The 19,348-nt window shown below is 29.2% G+C and overlaps 2 protein-coding genes across 2 annotated transcripts; both read left to right on the top strand.

Annotated features, from left to right (window-relative positions):
* Positions 1–431: 431 nt before the first annotated feature.
* Positions 432–9,062, top strand: LOC113850525 (putative disease resistance protein RGA1). The gene is made up of 3 exons (XM_027481089.1): positions 432–543; positions 4,689–7,676; positions 8,619–9,062. The coding sequence occupies exons 1-2, from the start codon at positions 497–499 to the stop codon at positions 7,669–7,671; spliced, it is 3,030 nt and encodes a 1,009-aa protein (XP_027336890.1). The 5' UTR covers positions 432–496; the 3' UTR covers positions 7,672–7,676; positions 8,619–9,062.
* Positions 9,063–13,740: 4,678 nt separating this feature from the next.
* On the top strand, positions 13,741–17,187 carry LOC113850718 (putative disease resistance protein RGA1). Its single transcript, XM_027481274.1, has 2 exons — positions 13,741–13,747; positions 14,186–17,187. The coding sequence occupies exons 1-2, from the start codon at positions 13,741–13,743 to the stop codon at positions 17,185–17,187; spliced, it is 3,009 nt and encodes a 1,002-aa protein (XP_027337075.1).
* Positions 17,188–19,348: the final 2,161 nt, after the last annotated feature.

The raw sequence follows: 19,348 nt of genomic DNA on the forward strand, positions 1-19,348 counted from the left end.
TAGGAAAAAATTATTAACGTTATTCAAATTTTAACTACATTAAATGGCTATAAAATGATGACTAAAAGATGAGACTACACATGCACCTTGTTGCTCTCATTTCGAATAGCCTTCCTTGATCACTTTACAGTTTAACTCGAGAACTACTACACAACAAACGTAAGCAGAACCGAGCAAAACAAGTGACAGTAATTAATCTGAACATTTTATTAAATTATTATTTTATTTAAATGCAGAAACAGTCTCACTCATTGCTATGGGCTATGGGCAACTCGTTTTGGAGGCTATCCTTTATAATATTTAAATGCAGAAACAGTCTCAAAGCATTGAACCAAAAAAGGGTAAGAAATGGTGGTTTGACTTACATAGCTAATTACAAATGTGTCCCTTTCCTGAACAGATATAACAGCAATAATGCGTTTTCTGCATCCATTCATTGCCAATCTCAAATTGAACACAGACGCAGTGCAGATCTACTTTCCCCCCTTTTTCAAGAATGGCGGAACACATTCCATTTGCTGTTGCCTCTAATCTCATTCACAGGTTCCTTTTTCCACCCTTTCTTCTATTTATACAATAACTACTGATTCTTGTTTTATTCTTGCATAATATGCTTAGCTTACCCTTTAGGTTTTGTTCCCTTTGTTCTTAGTTCGTCTGTTTGTTTGAGAATTTCACATCATTTAGTTTTTCGTTTTTAAATTTTCATATTGAATAACATCTCATTTACTGTTGTTCAGTAATTTTTATAAAATGTTTTTTTTTCTATTTTTCTTCTTACTTTAACATAAGCTTTTAGTTTTTTTTCCTGCACGCAGTAGTTTGTTTGACGGTGTTGTTTTTCAGTGTTTACAATTTTCTAATCCGAGACAACGAGAGTTTAAGATAACCATCATTATTATAATAACAATCAATACATGTCCTCTTTTACAGCTAGGTCTTAATAAATCATTAATTTTATAAAGAAAGCATTAGTATATATAAAAAAATGATTAATTTCAACTCTTAAAGTTGAAATAAATAATTAACAATATTTTTTACATAAATTTATTATTTTTGAAAAATTAAAGTTAAGAAATCTGATATTCATGTAATCACGTTATACTTCAGAAATTAATGTAATTAGACATTCACAGATTCCATCAAATTGCTCTGTGACCTCCGGAGTCATCCATAATTAAGACAAGATTCTGTGTTAACGAATATTACGTGATATATCACTCCTTAAATTATTATTTTCTCCATATATATATATATATATTGTTTAATAATATTATTCTTTTATAATTAAGATATAACTATAAATGAAAAAATTAAAGAACAAAATAATTCATAATATGATAATTCGACATTAATAAAACTACGATTATGAATTAAAATGGATTACACATGAATAAAAAATTAAGATTTCTGCAAACTAAATAGTAGTAAGTCTTATATTAAATATTACCTTTTAGTCTTGTTTTTTTTTCCTTCGAAATTTATATTTTAAAATTTTAATTTACATCTGTAACAATTAACATATTTTTATTTATGAGTTTATATGCATGCTATCCAATTTTATCATCACGCCAAAGTTTCAAAAATTAATAGCTTAACGTAATTAAGATATTTAAAATAAAAATTTATCATGATACTAAGATTTAAAATAATTAAGAAATATAGACTACCTTATTTATACAATATATATGTAACATAAAATTAGTAACATAACTATATTAGGTAAAAAAATATTTATAAATGACTCCGGTAAAATGTGTCTTGTGCAACTTACTTCATTATTTCTTTTTTCAAAATATCAAATTGTTATATTTTATAAATTTTAATTTATACCTTTATATGTTAAGTATTTAGTATTAATGGTAAAAAAAAATATATTCATTCAAATTAAGGTTGATAATATAATATGAAATAAATGTGTAGAAGAAAAAAATGGGTTTTTTTACATAAATAAAATAAAAAAAATTATTATTTCCTAAATATCCTGAAAAAAAATATATAAATGTCCTAAAAGTACATATAACAGAAGTCGATTCAAATCAACTTTTGTTTTGAAAATTTTTATACAGAAGTCAATTTAAATTGACTTCCATTTTACTTTTAAAATTTTTTACACAGAAGTCGACTTAAATCGACTTTCGTTTTTGTTTTAAAATTTTTTACACATAAGTCAATTTAAATCGATTTCTATTATAGGTTTAATTATTTTTATATAAAAGTCAATTTAAATTGACTTTCATTCTGCTTGTAAAATTTTTTACACATAAGTTGATTTAAATTAACTTCATTTTATTTTTAAATTTTTATATAAAAATTAATTTAATTCAACCTTCATTCTAGTTTCAAATTTTATTTACACATGATTCAATTTAAATTAACTTTCACTCAGACATGAATATGTTTTAGAAGGAAGTCAATTATAATTAACTTTGTATTGCATAATTAAAGTTGATTAGAAAGAAGTCTATTATAAATAAATAAAAAATTTTCATTTGATGATGAGAAAATTTGAAATTAAGTGTAAAAATTAGATTGAGATGATAACATTTATTAGCGATTGCTTTGCACCTTTATTCTTAAACCTTACAACAAATTTTGATACAATGACACAGTGTGCTGCATACAATATGCATGATATGCTAAAAGGATGTCACTCATTCCTTGTAACTTTTAGAGCTAATTTGATTGCATGATAACTATATGGGACGTTCAGTAAACAATTCCTTAGTTTAAGTCCTTAGAGATACCTAGCTGGGAGCGAAGAAGGTTGAGGTGGAGACAAAGTCCCTTTAAAAGTGTCAACACAAGAAAAAGATAAGCCAAAAACGTGAAATAAAGGGATCCCATCTGATGGATGAGCTGCTGCTTCCTCCCTCGGTTAACTACCATTACCTAGTTAACTACCACTATCCGGTCTTCCCCTTTTAATTGATAGCTTCCGCTAGAGCACATGCCTTTGTGATGAATCCCTTGAGCTTTTACTATCTTTCTGACGGATGAGCTGCTCCCTCCTTTGGTTAACTACCACTACCCGGCCTTCCCTTTTAATTGATAGTTTTCGCTAGAGTACTTGCCTTCATGATGAATCCCTTGAGCTTTTACTATCTTTTTCCTTTTTCTTGCTAGCCATCGACTGTATGGTTTCCTGTCTTGCTCTTGTCGAGCTCCAACCTGATCCCTATCATGCAATCAAATTAGCTCTAGAAGCTACAAGGAATAAGTGACATCCTTTCAGCATATCATGTATATTATGTGGAGCACTCTAATTGCTAATAAATGTTATCATCTCACTCTAATTAAGAATAAAGGTACAAAGTGATTGCTAATGAATGTTATCATCTCACTCTAATTTTCACACTTAATTTCAAAATTTTCTCATCTTTAAATGGCAAATTTTATTTATTTATAATAGATTTCTTTTTAATCAACTTTAATTATGTATTACAAAGTTAATTATAATCAACTTCTTTCTAAAACATATTCATGTGTAAGTGAAAGTTAATTTAAATTGACTCATGTGTAAACAAAATTTGAAACCAAAATGAAAGTTTAATTGAATTAATTTTTATATAAAAAATTTAAAAATAAAATAGAAGTCAATTTAAATCGACTCTTGTGTAAAAAAATTTCAAAAGAAAAATAGAAGTCGATTTAAATTAACTTCCATTTTGCTAATCAATTTAAATCGACTTCTATGTAAAAAAATTATACCTATAATAGAAGTAGATTTAAATTGACTTCTGTGTAAAAATTTTTAAAACGAAAGTCGATTTAAATCGACTTCTGTTATATATACTTTTAGGACATTTATGTAATTTTTTTCTTTTTAAGATATTTAAGGAATAATAATTTTTTTTATGTAAAAAAGCCGAAAAAAATGAAACCTTTAGAAGATGAACCACACAGTAGTAAAATTTTGTTATGCATGTAAATAAAAAAGTCGTTCAATTGAGAATATAAATTTATTTGAATAATCTTTTTTGCATTATAAAACTTTAATAAAATATTCTTTAAAAATTTTAAATTATATTAAAGAATAAAATAATAATAATTTGATAAAATACTCGTGTAATTAAATGATTTATATTAAATGACTTAAGAAAATATGTAATAATATATTAATGTAATATTAAAATTAGTTTATTTATTTATTTACTATCAATTAAAATAATCATTATATTGAAAAACAATATTTTTCTTCGTATATGCTTAAACAAAAAATATTTGTAGTCATATTTTTTTAATATCAAATATATTTGAATAGAAAAATATTATATTAATATAATATTTAAATTTGATATTACTTGTTTTATTTATTTATTATTAAGTAAATAAATTATTACATAGAAAAACATACAAAAAAAAATTAAGAAAAAGAATGATTTAGAGATGAAGAAAACAAGAAGACAATAATATTAACATATATATGCAAAATTTTAAGCTTTAATTGAGTAATGGATAAGTTGTCTTTCTTCCTATGACAAAAATATTGATAGCTAAGATTAGGTAACTTCAAAACGGTATTTATTTATTTTTTATTTACTAAATGCAATAAATTACTTTTTATGTACTTTTCATGATATATAAATAAGTAATAATGTTTTTTCTAAGAACAAAACATAATTAAGCCTGGTTTTAATGATGGCTGAATGAGTTCTATTTGGTGTTGCTTCAAATGTCATTCACAGGTTGGCTTCCGCAGACTTTCATGAATTTGGACGGAAGTACGATGTGACGGAAGAGTTGGAAGAGCTCAAGAACACAATTGAATCCATCAATGATGTGCTCCTTGATGCTGACGATAAACAAGAACAAGCTCGTGTGCGAGTTTGGATTAGAAGGTTCAAAGAAGTACTTCATGTTGCAGATGACTTCTTAGATGACCTTGCTATCGAATTTATGAGACACAAATTAGACGAGGAACGACGAACAGAAGTGACAAAGGTACTTTATCCTTTCTCATCTTCAAATCGAATTGATTTTCCCATTCAAATGGCTGAAGAAATTAAAAGAACACGTGAAAGTTTTGATGCTGTAGTGAAAGACATGTATAAATTGAATTTAAGCCCAAGATCAGGGGCGGTTAAGCAAACTAACAGTGAATGGAGGGAAACATGTTCTTTTGTGTTGGAATCAGATATCATTGGACGAGATGATAGTAAAAAGGAGATTATAAGCCTGTTGAAACAACCCTGTGAAAACCGAAAAGTTTCTGTGATTGCCGTTGTTGGCCTTGGGGGTTTGGGGAAGACAACTCTTGCACAGTTGGTGTATAATGACTTGGAAGCGCAGGGATTTTTTGAAAAGCAAATGTGGGTGTGTGTCTCTGATAACTTTGATGTGAAAACTATTCTGAAGAAAATATTAGAATCAATTACTGATTGCCAAAGACAAGACCAATCATTAGAGAAGATGCAAAGAGAGCTTCATACAAATTTAAGGGGTAAGAAATATTTGTTAGTCCTGGATGACATTTGGAATGAGAGGCATGACAAATGGGCTGAGTTGAAAAAGTACTTGATGTGTGGCGCTCAAGATAGCAAGATTTTAGTGACAACTCGAAGTGAAAATGTAGCAAAGGCAACTGCTGCTAGCACTTCCTATCCTTTGAAAGGTTTAACTGACGAAGAATCCTGGAGTTTGCTGAAGAACATTGCATTTGAGGATAATTCCAAAAGAGTGAATCAAAATCTAGAATCAATGGGGAAAGAAATAGCCAAAAAATGTAAAGGGGTTCCGCTAGCAGTTAAAACGCTGGGAGGCCTGTTACGCGGACAAAATGAAGAAAGTGAATGGGAGAATGTTTTACATGGTGACTTGTGGAAACTATGTGAAGAGCAAGACAGTATCATGCCAATTCTAAAACTCAGCTACCAAAAATTGTTGCCTGAAATGAGACAATGTTTTGCTTATTGCTCTTTATATCCCAAGGATTCAGAAATTCCAAAGGATGAGTTGATTGAGTTATGGATGGCACAGGGTTATCTTAAATGTCCAACTGGAAAACAGAACAAGGAAGATATTGGTAACGAATTTGTAAAGATTTTCTTGATGAACTCGTTTTTTCAAGATGCAAAAAATAATAAATATGGTGAGATCAATAGTTTCAAAATGCATGATTTAATTCATGATCTTGCAATGCTTGTTGCTGGCAATGATTATTGTTACTTGGATAGCAAGGCAGAAAAAGTTGAAGGGAGTCCCATGCACGTATCTTTGGAATCCGAAGCCATTCATTTATTGGATTCATTAGATGAAAGCAAACTTCGAACTTTGATTTTCTGGTCCGACACTGAGCAGGAATTGTTTGCAAATTTCAAATACCTGCGCGTCTTGAAGGCGCCATCATCTTCTTTTTGCAAGTTGTTTGATTCGGTTGGAAGATTGAAGCATTTAAGATATCTTGATATTGTTGATCGTTATTACTCTCTGAGTGGGGTGCCATTAGGGTTGGGAAACCTGTGCACGTTGCAATTCTTATCAATCTTTGCTGTGGGAGCCCAAGAAACAAAATATTGCACACTAAATGAATTGAAGGACTTAAACTTAAGAGGCAAATTAAGAATTAATCATCTCGATCGTGTCAGAGACGTGGCTTTGGAATCACAGAATGTCAATTTAAAAGAAAAAAATTCCCTTCAATACTTGATTCTGAATTGGTCTGATGATGAAGAGCATAGAGATATACAGACAAGTGACAGCTTACAATTACTAGAAAACCTTCAGCCCCACCATAATCTTAAGCGATTGAAGGTGAATTATTACCCAGGCGAGCTTTTCCCAAGTTGGCTCTCTCTCCTCACAAATATTGTTCAGATCTCTTTCTTTGAGCTTTATAATTGCCGCTGTCTCCCACCATTGGAAGGTTTCCAGTCCCTGAAATCACTTCAGATAGTCTCTCTTGATGAATTGGAGTACATATATCTTCGTGAAGATGGTTCTGCATTAACCTTCTTCTCCACTTTGGAGAACCTCTCGTTATGTTCTTGTGAGAAGCTCAGGGGATGGCGGATGCTGAGAGATGATATAAATGATTCTGAGAATTCACATCATCTCTCTTTACTTTCATTTCCTCGTCTTTCTCACGTAAGACTCAATTGTGTTCCAAAGTTGACTTGCATGCCTACTTTTCCAACAGTTAAGGATTTGTTTATGCGACGGTGCAGTGCAGAGCCATTCATAGCAACACTAAACACACCAGCGTCACCATGTTCAGCTGACTCATCTTCCTCCGCTGCTCCTCTTTCCATGCTCAAAGAATTGGACATTTCCGATTCCATGAATTTTCCAAAGGGTTGGATGCAAGATCTGACTTCACTTGAGTCTCTTCGAATTGTATTGTGGGAAAGTGAAACACTTGAGGAAATTGAAACTGAGTTTAAAGACAACACCAACTGCCTTGCCAATCTGCGACGAATCACCATGGATTGGTGTCCGAGTCTGAAGGCTTTGCCAGAATGGATTTGCAACCTCTCATCACTTCAGCGTATCGAGATCTTCGATTGCCCAGAATTGGCATCGCTGCCCGAAGGAATGAGTCGTCTTACCAGCCTTAAGACCTTTGAGGTGGAGAGGTGTTCCCTTTTAATTAAAGAATGCAGAACAGAGACAAGTGCTGTTAGTCGCCAAATCGCACACATCCCACAAATTATCCTGTGTGATGAGTTTTAATAAAGGTACTGATGCCCTCTCCTATCAAAAACTGTTTTTGTTTGTGTAAACAGTCGTGTTACTTTTGCTTTACTAATAAAATACTTTGAATTAGTTTTGAGTAAGTGTCAATTTGTTTTAAAGTTACATAGTCATTATCCTAATAAATAATAAAACTAGTTTTCAATTGTTAAACAATATCGGAGCCTGGGTTAAAATTGATACTAATATATAATTTAATTTTTAATAGTAACATTCTATTATATTAAATTAGATTAAAATAAAAAGATATTTTGAAAATTAAAAAAATAATTAAAAATATTTAATATAAAATTTAAATAAAGATTGAATTAAAAAATTAAATATTCAATGTAAGTCCTGTGACATAATAAGAAAGATAACTAATACCTAAGAAATTAGGACCCAAATTATAAAGATAGATTATTTATTTTGTTAGGAATTGATTATTAATGTAAAACAAATATACATTAATTTAGGTTCCTTCTACTTCGTAAATATAAAATATAAATTGATGTTTTGTATAATTTCAATTTCAGTTGTTTACTTTTTACAATTTATTTAGACTTTCATTCTTAATTTTGAATTGAAGGTAAATTTTAATTTTATTATGGGAAGATTCATTGTTTTATTAGTTAAAATAGAAAAAAAAATTCTGAATATTGAAGACTTCCTAAAATTATTGAATTTCCGTCATCACTTAGTCATGTAACTCTTTAAGAACTGAATAGCTATTCATTTTTTTTAATGTTTAACGTTACACATGCTGGCATACTTTGTTCTGCTTGGCATGTTGCTAATTTAGTATCACCATCCAGATCTTTTACTATTTGTGATTTCATAATGTTTAATTGAAACTGTTTGTGCTGGTATTTCAAATAAAAATATACTTTCAACCTTATTTCTGTAACTTTTTATGATCTAATATTTTCTCTGATATTACACCTCAGGGCTTGCTGAATAGAACAAATGCAAGTGTGTTTATATGTTGGAGCAGCAAGCTTGATTCCTGACCCTGACCCTCTGTTCAATATATTGCCTTCTATGCATTTTGAATTTCGGAGAATTTGCTTATACTAAGTTCCTCGTATTCTACTATGGTAGTTGTGTGTTGGATACTCTCAATTTTGAGAGTTTGTTGCTTAATCTCCATAAAAGGACACTGTCAAAGTCTCAATAGATGTATAACCACTTCTCAATTGATGTACAAATTCAACCTCTCGTTGAATTTGTACCCTTTTCCAAAACATGAAAATTTGAAGTTATGTTTGTTTTCTCTCTTGAAAATTGTTTTCAGTTTTTAAAAATAAATTGTAATACAAATTTGTATTATAATTTATTCTTGAAAACTGAACATATTTATAAAATAATGCTATATGTTCTATTGTACTATCCTATTTTATTTTTTCTTTAGCATATTTTATTTTTGTCCAACTTTTATCTCTCATATGATTTCTTATTTTATCATTTCTTGAAATAGGGATTAAAAGTTATTACAACTTAAAAGTAACATGACAGATTAAAAAAACTTGTGTACCCTCTAATATTACCACTAGTTATTATAACGAGGGCCCCATAAAGATCTAATTTATGTTCGGTAAAACTAAAAACTCTTGGGAGCAATTTTGTTGCTAATTTTAAAGTGATTTTAATAATTGATATTGCTGAAAAAATAAAATAAAAATACTTAGAAAGGCTTTTTTTTCTCTGTTTTTGAACTGTTATTTCAGTGGTAAAATTGATACTTTAATTACAAATAAGTAAAATTATTAACTAAAAATCATTCCAAATAACGTGCAACAATTAATACAAGGACCTTCTAGTTCAAAGGTGTTGCAAATGTACCATCAAAGTAGAGCAAAGTCCCACAGCAAAGCTCTGAAAAAATAACTTAATGTGAACAGTTCTGATGAGTGGATTAGTAGGAGACTCGATGAAGATTGAAGAATAAACAGACCTACACTTTTGTATAATAGATATGAACTCAAGACCATCAATTAATTTCAATAAATCAGAGAAATCCCAAGAGGGTAAAACACAAAAGGTTAATCATTACATTCCCAAAACATAACGTTTATTGCTTTTCAGACAAGAAAAAAAATACTACAAACAAATGAGTAAAATTAAGAAAGCAAAAATTTAATTTATCATCATTCTTAATTTTTTCAAAAGTACACAACACACACGCGTCTTATATAGTTTTCATATTAAACAACATACAATCACACGTCAGAAGTCTACTTAATAACATACTGTAAAAATGTATTGGTAAAAACAATCAAGCATAGAAACTTAGTATATTAGAAGTCAACTTGAAAATTCTCATTGAGTGTGCTTAAAGAAAGAAAAGATATAACACTGTGAAAGTATTGATTTTGTAAACCTTAAAATCGTTAGCTTTGAGTTGTAGTAACAAATTATAGACGTTATTTAAAATGATCACTAATATTAGATGAGTCACTCACTGCATACACATGCACCACCTTGTTGCTCTCTTTGGGAATCACATTAACTCTTCGACTACACGGCAAAGATACAAGCAGAACCGACGAGTGACAGTAATTAATCTCAACCTTTGATTAAATTATTATTATATCTAACTGCAGAATGGGTAACTCGTGTTAGAACCAACTTTATTATATATGTAATATTGGATTGAAGATAAGATCAAAGCATAGAACCAACAAGACTAAGAAACGATGATTTGAATGACATAGCTAATTACAAATGTGTCCCTGTCATGGGCTGATATATGAGCAAAAATGTGTTTGCTGCATCCATTTGCCAATCTCAAACATAACACAGTGCAGATCTATTTTGCTCCTCATCAGATCTTTAGTCTTTATCAGTCATTCTGAGAATGGCGGAACACATTCCATTTGCTGTTGCGTCTAATCTCATTCACAGGTTCGTTTCTGCACCCGTTCTTCAGTCTGGATCTGTTTTTTTTTTTTTTTTTTTTGCATAATATGTTTAGCTTACAGTTTGTTTTTCATGTTCATATATATTGATGCTTTTAGTTTATCGTCTCAATTTTTTTTTTTGAAATATCAAAACTAAAATTTTTAATTTAAATTTCATGTCGTATTTTTCCACTAAAATTCTTTTTCTTTTAATCAAAATAAAATTATGATTACATAAAAATTTATCATTCTTATTTAATTGCAAAAATAAGGTTTACATTTTTTTATACCTTCTATTTTCTTTTCTAGAAGTACCACTTTCCTTATGGTTTTCATTGGTTCTTATTTTGTTTTTTTTAAGTTTTAATCTCTTTCACCCTTCTATTATTGTTTTTTCTTCTCCGTAAAGGTTCTATCTTTTTATTTCTTTGAATATTCTTTTTCTAATACTTAGCATTTAAAGCTTATTTATTACTATTATTTTTAAATTTTATGTTTCTTTTGTTACTAAATAATGCAAGCAACACCAAAGATAGGTTGAAAAAAATTAAATTCCTAATTTAATACAAAAATAACTTTAATCACTTGCATGCACAAAATGTGTATATATACATACATATATATATATATATATATATATATATTGTTTTAAACAAATATTGTTCATGACTAAATTTTTTTAATTTTTTATGTAATGATTCTTCCTATGCGTCGTTCTGTTTGTTATCTGAAATTTTTTATGACATCAAAACCAATACAATATAAATTTTTATTTAAATTTCATGTCATGTATTTCTACCATGATTCTTTTTATTTTAATAAAGTTGTTTGTTTTTTTTATAATTTTTTTATCTCTTGAAAATATTGAAATAAATTAAAAATGAATAGTATTTTAGATTAAATCAAATGAAATTGTAATTATATAAATTTATACCCAAAATATAAAATCATATTATAAATTGTATTTAGAAAAATAGAAACGTAAACTCTTAATACTTACAAATAACAATTAATCACAAATATATTATTGAAATTTTTAGAATCATTGTTGTTGTAATAAAATCAAAACTGTAATTAAATAATCGAATTAATAATTAATTACTTCAATAGTAATTTATCTTTTATCTATTAATATATTATGTATAAAAAAATTATTGATATAGATAATTCCATGCGGTATTTCCAGAATCATTTTATTTATCGCCTAGAAGAATTATTTTTTATTTACTTTTCAGAAATCGTACCTCTAATGCTTTGATAAATTAATTAAAATAAAAATTGTGTTGAATCAAATTATAATATTTATTTTTGAATAAATACTAATTATATATTATTATCGTCATAATAGTTGAGTGTCTTAAGTGTAATACTATGAGTATGTCAGCTATAACGTTATGCTATTGAGTCAATACATGTCATTATTTTAGCAATCAGAAAGATATTTTTTTATTTTTTATTTTTGAATGAGAAGCTGAGATAGTCATCGTTGTAATAACACCATTAATATCATCATTTACAGTGAAGTCTTAACAAGTTATTAGTTTTTTAAAGTAGGCCTAAATATTCATAAAAATATTAATTTGAACTCTTAAAGTTGAAGGAGAGGATTAAAAATAATAATTTTTTATAATAAAATATTGTATTTTTAAAAATAAAAAATAATAAATGCTATATTTATTAAAAGATATTATTTTTACCGATATAAACTCACTTTTAAAAATTAAAGTAAAAAAAACTAATATTGATGAATAAAGTTATTAAATATTAATGTCATTCATAACTGAGATTACGTCGTATCACCTCTTAAATTATTTTTGTTTAAAAATTTATGTATACATATATATATTTATAAGAAAAGAGATATTTGTGGTCTCAAATTTGAGTTCCAATCATGTGAAAGAATTTTGTCGCTTATAATAATAGATTAAATGAATGCAGATATAGAGACTTATAGCAATAGATCAAATGACAGAATTTTTTCAAGTCAAGTCAGATATAATTTGAGTCCCAATTACAGGTATTAAGTGTTACCTCTAAATCTTCCTTTTTTTTTTCTTCAGAAGAAATCACATTTAAAATTTTAATTTATATAAGTAAAGTAATTAAAATGTCGTAACAATTAACGTATTTTTGTTTATAAGTTTATACGCATGCTATTCAATCTTGTTATCACGAACTAAAATCTAAAAATTATTCTTAACGTAATCAAGATATTAAAAATAAAAATTAATCACGACACTTTAAGAATTAAAATAATTGAGAAAAATAAACTACCTTATTTATACATTATATATGTAAACCTTATAAAACATAAAATTAGTAACATATATAACTATATTAAGTATAAAAATATATAAGTGAGACTCATAAAATGTGTCTTGTGTTACTTATTTTATTTTATTTCCAAAAAATCAAATTATGTTATCTTTTATAATTTTTAATTTATATCTTTATATGTTTAGTATTAATGGTGAAAAAATATTTATTCAAATTAAGGTTAATAATATAATATAAAATCAATGTATAGAAGATAAAAATTAAACCTTTCAAAGATGAATCACACGTTATAATTTTTTTTTAAAACTTTCATTAAATTTAAATAAAAAAGTCCGTTCCATTGAGACTATAAATTTGTTTGAATAACCTTTTTTGCATTGTAAAACTTTAATCAGATATTCCTTTAAAAAGATTTTGATTAAAAATTCATATTTTGAAAATCATTACTTAAAATATATGGTTAATAAATATAATTATATTATATTAAATTTTAAATCCAAATAATCCGGCACAAACTACAGATAAACTAATAGAATATATAATTTTTATATCTAACAATTTAATATAGTGCGTCATAATAAAATATTTAAAATTTACTTTAAAATTTATTAATTTAAAAAAAAATTTAAACTTAATGAAAAAATAAATATAAAAAATATTAATATAAAAGAAGCTAAACAAGTAAATATATATAAAAAAAAATCTTAAGTACTCTTTTATTCGAGAATGCAAGACAATTCATATTATCCAGAATTTACAATAAATTATTTTCTATTATACTTTTTGTGAGACATAAATAAGTAATTCATCAACATTAATAAAAAAATAATTATATGTTATAAATTAATGCTATGTTAAAAAAGTTCAGTTTTGAAAAATCAAATTCGACTTTATGTCTTGTATTTTTTTAAAATTAATTATTAATATTTTTTTTTGAGTGAGTCTATTGTCACTCCAAAATGTCTATTATCATTTTTTTTATATAAAATACTCTTTTTTATCAGTGGATTGTATTAATAATAATATTTTAATAAAATATCTCAAACAAGGAGATTTTAGAGTGATAATTGGCATATTTTCTTGTACTAAAATTATAAGAAATAAATATTTATTTTTAAATGGATTAATTATTAATTTTTTTAACCTTTTTCTGTCGTGAGAAAATTATGATTCCTTAGGATTTGTAACTGAGCAGGCCATGGACAAATCAAGATTCAATCGATCGGATTTGTATTATTATTATTACCTGTTTTACCTTTTGCCAATAGTTTTACACATTGCTCAACTTTCCTCTCAATAAAGCACCCTTTATACAGTCTTTCTTAATGATGGCTGAGTCGCTGTTACTTCAAATCTCATTCGCAGGTTGGCTTCAACGGATTTTCTTGAATTTGGAAAGAAATATGATGTGATGGAAGAGTTGGAAGAGCTTAAGAACACTATTGAATCCCTCAATGATAAGCTCCTTGATGCCGAAGGCAAGCAAGATCATGACGGTGGTGTGCGAGTTTGGATCAGAAGGTTCAAAAAAGTACTTCATTATGCAGATGACTTCTTAGATAACCTTGCTATCCAATATAAGAGAGACAAATTCGGTGCAGCAGAAGGAAAAGAAGTAAACAAGGTACTTCTTTCCATTTCATCTTCAAATCATATTCCTTTATACAATGAAATGCCCTACGAAATTAAAAAAATAAGAGAAAGTTTTAATGGTGTAGTAAAAGAAATGAAGGGTTTGAATTTAAGCCCACGATCTGTGGTGGATACGCAAACTAACAGTGAATGGAGGGAAACATGTTCTTATGTATTAGAATCAGACATCATTGGAAGAGATGATAGTAAAAAGGAGATCATTAGTCTGTTGAGACAACCTTATGAAAGCCAGAAAGTTTCTGTGATTGCTATTGTTGGCATTGGTGGTTTAGGTAAGACAGCTCTTGCACAATTGGTGTATAATGATTTGGAAGTGCAGAATTCTTTCGAAAAGCAAATGTGGGTGTGCGTCGCTGATAATTTTGATGTGAAAACTATTCTGAAGAAAATATTAGACTCAATTACTGATGGCCAAAGACAAGACCAATCATTAGAGAAGATGCAAAAACGGCTTCGTAAAAATTTAAGTGGTAAAAAATACTTGTTGGTCCTGGATGACATTTGGAATGAGAATCATAAAAGATGGGCTGAATTGAGAAAGTACTTGATGGGTGGCGCTCAAGATAGTAAGATTTTAGTGACAACTCGAAGTGAAAATGTAGCAAAGGCAACTGCTGCTAGCACTTCCTATCCTTTGAAAGGTTTGACCAATGAAGAATCTTGGAGTTTGTTGAAGAAAATTGCATTTGAGGATGATTTCAAAGGAGTGAATCAAGATCTAGAATCATCTGGGAAAGAAATAGCCAAAAAATGTAAAGGGGTTCCATTTGCAGTTAAAACGCTGGGAGGCTTGTTACGAGGACAAAATGACAAAAGTGAATGGGAGAATGTTCTACGCGGTGACCTGTGGAATTTATGTGAAGAGCAGGATAGTATCATGCCAATTCTAAAACTCAGCTACCGAAAATTGTCGCCAGAAATGAGACAATGTTTTGCATATTGCTCTTTACATCCTAAGGATTCAAGAATTTCAAAGAACGAGTTGATTCAGTTGTGGATGGCACAGGGTTACCTTAGATGTTCAATTGAAAAACAGCACATGGACATGGAAGATATTGGTAACCAATTTGTAAAGATTTTTTTGATGAACTCATTTTTCCAAGATGCAAAAAGTGATAAATATGGTGAGATCATTAGTTTCAAAATGCATGATTTAATGCATGATCTTGCAATGCTAGTTGCTGGCAATGATTATTGTTACTTGGATAGCAAGGCAGAAAAAGTTGAAGGTAGTCCCATGCACGTATCTTTGGAATCTAATGCCATTCATTTATTGAAATCATTAGATCCGAGCAGGCTGCGCACTTTGATTCTGTGGTCATACAACGAGGAGGAATTGTCTGTTGAAAATTTCAAATACTTACGCGTATTGAGGATGACATCTTCTTCTTTTTGCAAAATGTTTGATTCAATTGGAAAATTGAAGCATTTAAGGTACCTTAACATTGTTGATTCTTATTTCTCCTTGAGTGGGATGCCAGTTGGGTTGGGAAAATTGTGCTCGTTGCAATTCTTATCAATCTTTGTTGTGGAAGATAGCCAAGAAACAAAATATGGCACATTAAATGAATTGAAAGACTTAAACCACCTAAGGGGAGAATTACACATTAAGCATCTCAATTGTGTTAGAGACATGACTTTGGCATCACAGGATGTAAATTTAAAAGATAAAAAAATCCTTCGATCCTTGACTCTGGATTGGAAAGTTCCAGATTGTAACAGTGACAGTTTACAATTATTAGAAAACCTTCAGCCCCACAATAATCTTAAGCGATTGAAGGTGAAGTGGTATCCAGGCGTGCTTTTCCCAAATTGGCTTTCTCTGCTCACAAATGTTGTTGACATCTATCTCTATGGCCTTTATAATTGTCGCTGTCTCCCACCGTTGGAATGTCTCCCCTCCCTAAAGTCACTTCAGATAATTAATCTTGATGAATTGGAATACATATATCGTTATGAAGATGGTTTTGCAGTAACCTTCTTCCCCTCTTTGGAGAGACTGGAATTAGAGGATTGTCCTAAGCTTATGGGATGGCGGAGGCGGGGAGATGATATCAATGATTCTAAGAATTCACGTAATCTCTCCCTACCTCTTTCATTTCCTCATCTTTCTCAACTATATGTCTCTTCCTGCTCACGGTTGATTTGCATGCCTTCTTTTCCATACGTTAAGAATTTGTATTTGCGACGGTGCGGTGTGGAGCCATTAATAGGAACACTAAACACAACAGCGTCAACATGTTCAGCTTACTCATCTTCCTCCGCTGCTCCTCTTTCCATGCTTAAACAATTGACGATTTCTGATCCTATCAATTTACCAAAGGGTTGGATGCAAAATCTGACTTCTCTTCGAATTGAAGAATGTGAAAGTGAAACACTTGAGGAATTTGAAACTCAGTTTAAGGACGACACCGTCTGCCTTTCTTCTCTGCAAAAAATCAGCATATATGATTGTGAAAACCTAAAGGCTTTGCCAGATTGGATTTGCAACCTCTCATCACTTCAGCGGATCAAAATCTCACGCTGCCCAAAATTGGCATCGCTGCCCGAAGGAATGAGTCGTCTTACCAACTTAAAGATCTTTGAGGTTGTGAGGTGTTCCCTCTTACTTAAAGAATGTCAAACAGAGAGAAGTGCTGTTAGTCGCCAAATTGCACACATCCCACAAATTATCCTTCATGATTAAGCTTATGGGGGGTTGATCATAAAGGTAGTGATGCCCTTTCCTATCAACTGGTTTCTAGAGTAAAATAAGATGTTGTTGTAACTACATAGATAATTCAAATACCAATTCTAATTAGTTAATTATAAGTTAAACAATTAAAAAGAAATGATGTCAAAAAGAATAAATGTTAAAATGTTAAACGTTAAAATGCTAAACAACTTAAAAACAATATAAGATTTAATGGAATTAAATGCTAAGGAGATTTATTTCAACTGTGTTAACAAAACATAACATAAATATCAATATGCCTTGTTCAAATTCAATTAAGCGGTAATAGAGTCATCATGTTATTAAAGTCTTTTTCAAAATTATTTAATGTCACTCAAGTAAAGTCAAGCAAGCACTTAATCTCTTAGTGTACTCTAATCATATTTGTCTACCTCTAAGTGTCATTCAACTCATAACGTTGCATTCATACTCTTTTCTCAAACTTGTGAAGAGAATCTTAAATTGGTGATCAACCATTTCAAGATAAATAAGCTCAAATACAATGCTTATTATCACATAAAAATAAGATATAAATTCATTCATATTAATATAATATCAAATACATAGCTTCCATGAATCACCCACCGTTGATAAAGGATTTAGATATAAGTCATGAAAAAGTAGTTTACAATGGACAGAATTGAAATAAAAAGAAACCATGAATGAAGAAAATTACACAGAGTTAAAGAATAATCTCAAGAGTCTTGCTCTCAAGCTCTTGAAGGTCCCAACTTCTAAGCTCTAGGCTTTCTCTACTCAATATTTCATATCTCCCCCTTTCTATCATGTTCTCTTAAGTTTGTGTGCCAATTATGGCCTGTCAAGATCAATATAGAGGTCCAGCACAAATATCAGATTCATGTACCCATGTTGTAGTGTGGTTATCCATTCTAGAGTGTGATTTAAGTTTCAGGATTGATATCTAATTTTCTTAATTTTTTTTCCCAAAAAGCTACAAAATCAAAAGAAAACACAGCTATAATATAAGATTAGATGTGAGTGTAATCATGCAAGAATTTAAATTTAATAATGTAAAAAAGAGAAACTAAGAAAACTAAAACTAACTATCAATAAATTAAAAGTTTTAAGAAAACTAAAGAAAAACCTATCTCCTAAAAGAGTTATCAAGAAACGAGTATTGTTAGTCACCAAATTGTACACATCCTACCAATAATCCTTCGTGATTAGTGATGATAAAGTTATTGATGCCCTTTTCTATCAAAAACAGTTTGTTTTTGTTTCAGTGTAAACGTGGAGAAACTTAACAATTACTGCGCCTATTTGCTTCATGGTGTGTAAAAACCGATCATTGGACAAGTGTACCCATTGTCAGAGTAATATTATGAAAAATAGAGTACCACGTGTTGTATCCATAGGGACTGTTATTAAGAATTACTTCATTAATTGCGCAATTGTTAATGAATATAAAAAAATAATTTTTGTTGATAAAATTGCTAAAAGATACAAGAATAATAAATTAAAAGGAACAAATTTCTTATGATAATAAATTATAGAAAATTATGACTAAAGGTATTCAAGGGAAATAGGCGAGTATCTAGACTGTAAATCCTCATAAGTGTCCAAATAACTAAAATTCTTCAACTACTTAGTTCCAAACCCTTATCTCTGCAGGAAATTCTGAATTAAATCAATACCTTTCTCAAGGATAATGATTCCTAACCCTCGGTTGATCAATCAGAATCTCTTCCTTAATTAATACTCTTAGGTTGCATTAAGTTTATTATGAATTCCATAATTAGGGTTAATCCTAATACAGAAAACTTACGTCTTTCTATCTCTAGAAATACATTCAAGTCCTTTTAATTGAGCAATGTTAATTTCATGCAGGAATTTTACTCAAATTCAAACAAGAAAATAAGATGGAAGACAATTGATACTACTCAATTAAACCCAAGAGAAAGAACATGAAATAGTATTAGAAGAATTCCAGAAAATTGGGTCAATTAGGATTTATTACGTCTAGGTACTCAAAGAAAAATTAGAACCTAAACATCTTAAAACTAAAATTACAAAAAAGATGAATAAAAGTGCTTGATCCCATCCTCCAGCCGTCTCTGAGTCTTTCTTCTCCTCCAAACAGTATCCCCTAGGTTTCTGTGCCAAGTTTCCTTTT

The sequence above is a fragment of the Abrus precatorius genome, unplaced genomic scaffold (assembly GCF_003935025.1).
Source record: "Abrus precatorius isolate BTA unplaced genomic scaffold, Abrus_2018 Scaffold9, whole genome shotgun sequence".
NCBI lineage: Eukaryota > Viridiplantae > Streptophyta > Magnoliopsida > Fabales > Fabaceae > Abrus > Abrus precatorius.

Excerpts from the sequence above, each read along its gene's own strand:
- LOC113850525 (XM_027481089.1), top strand. The coding sequence starts at position 497 with ATGGCGGAACACATTCCATTTGCTGTTGCCTCTAATCTCATTCACAG. Across the intron at positions 544-4,688 it reads GCCTCTAATCTCATTCACAG|GTTGGCTTCCGCAGACTTTC; the intron begins GTTCCTTTTTCC and ends TGTCATTCACAG.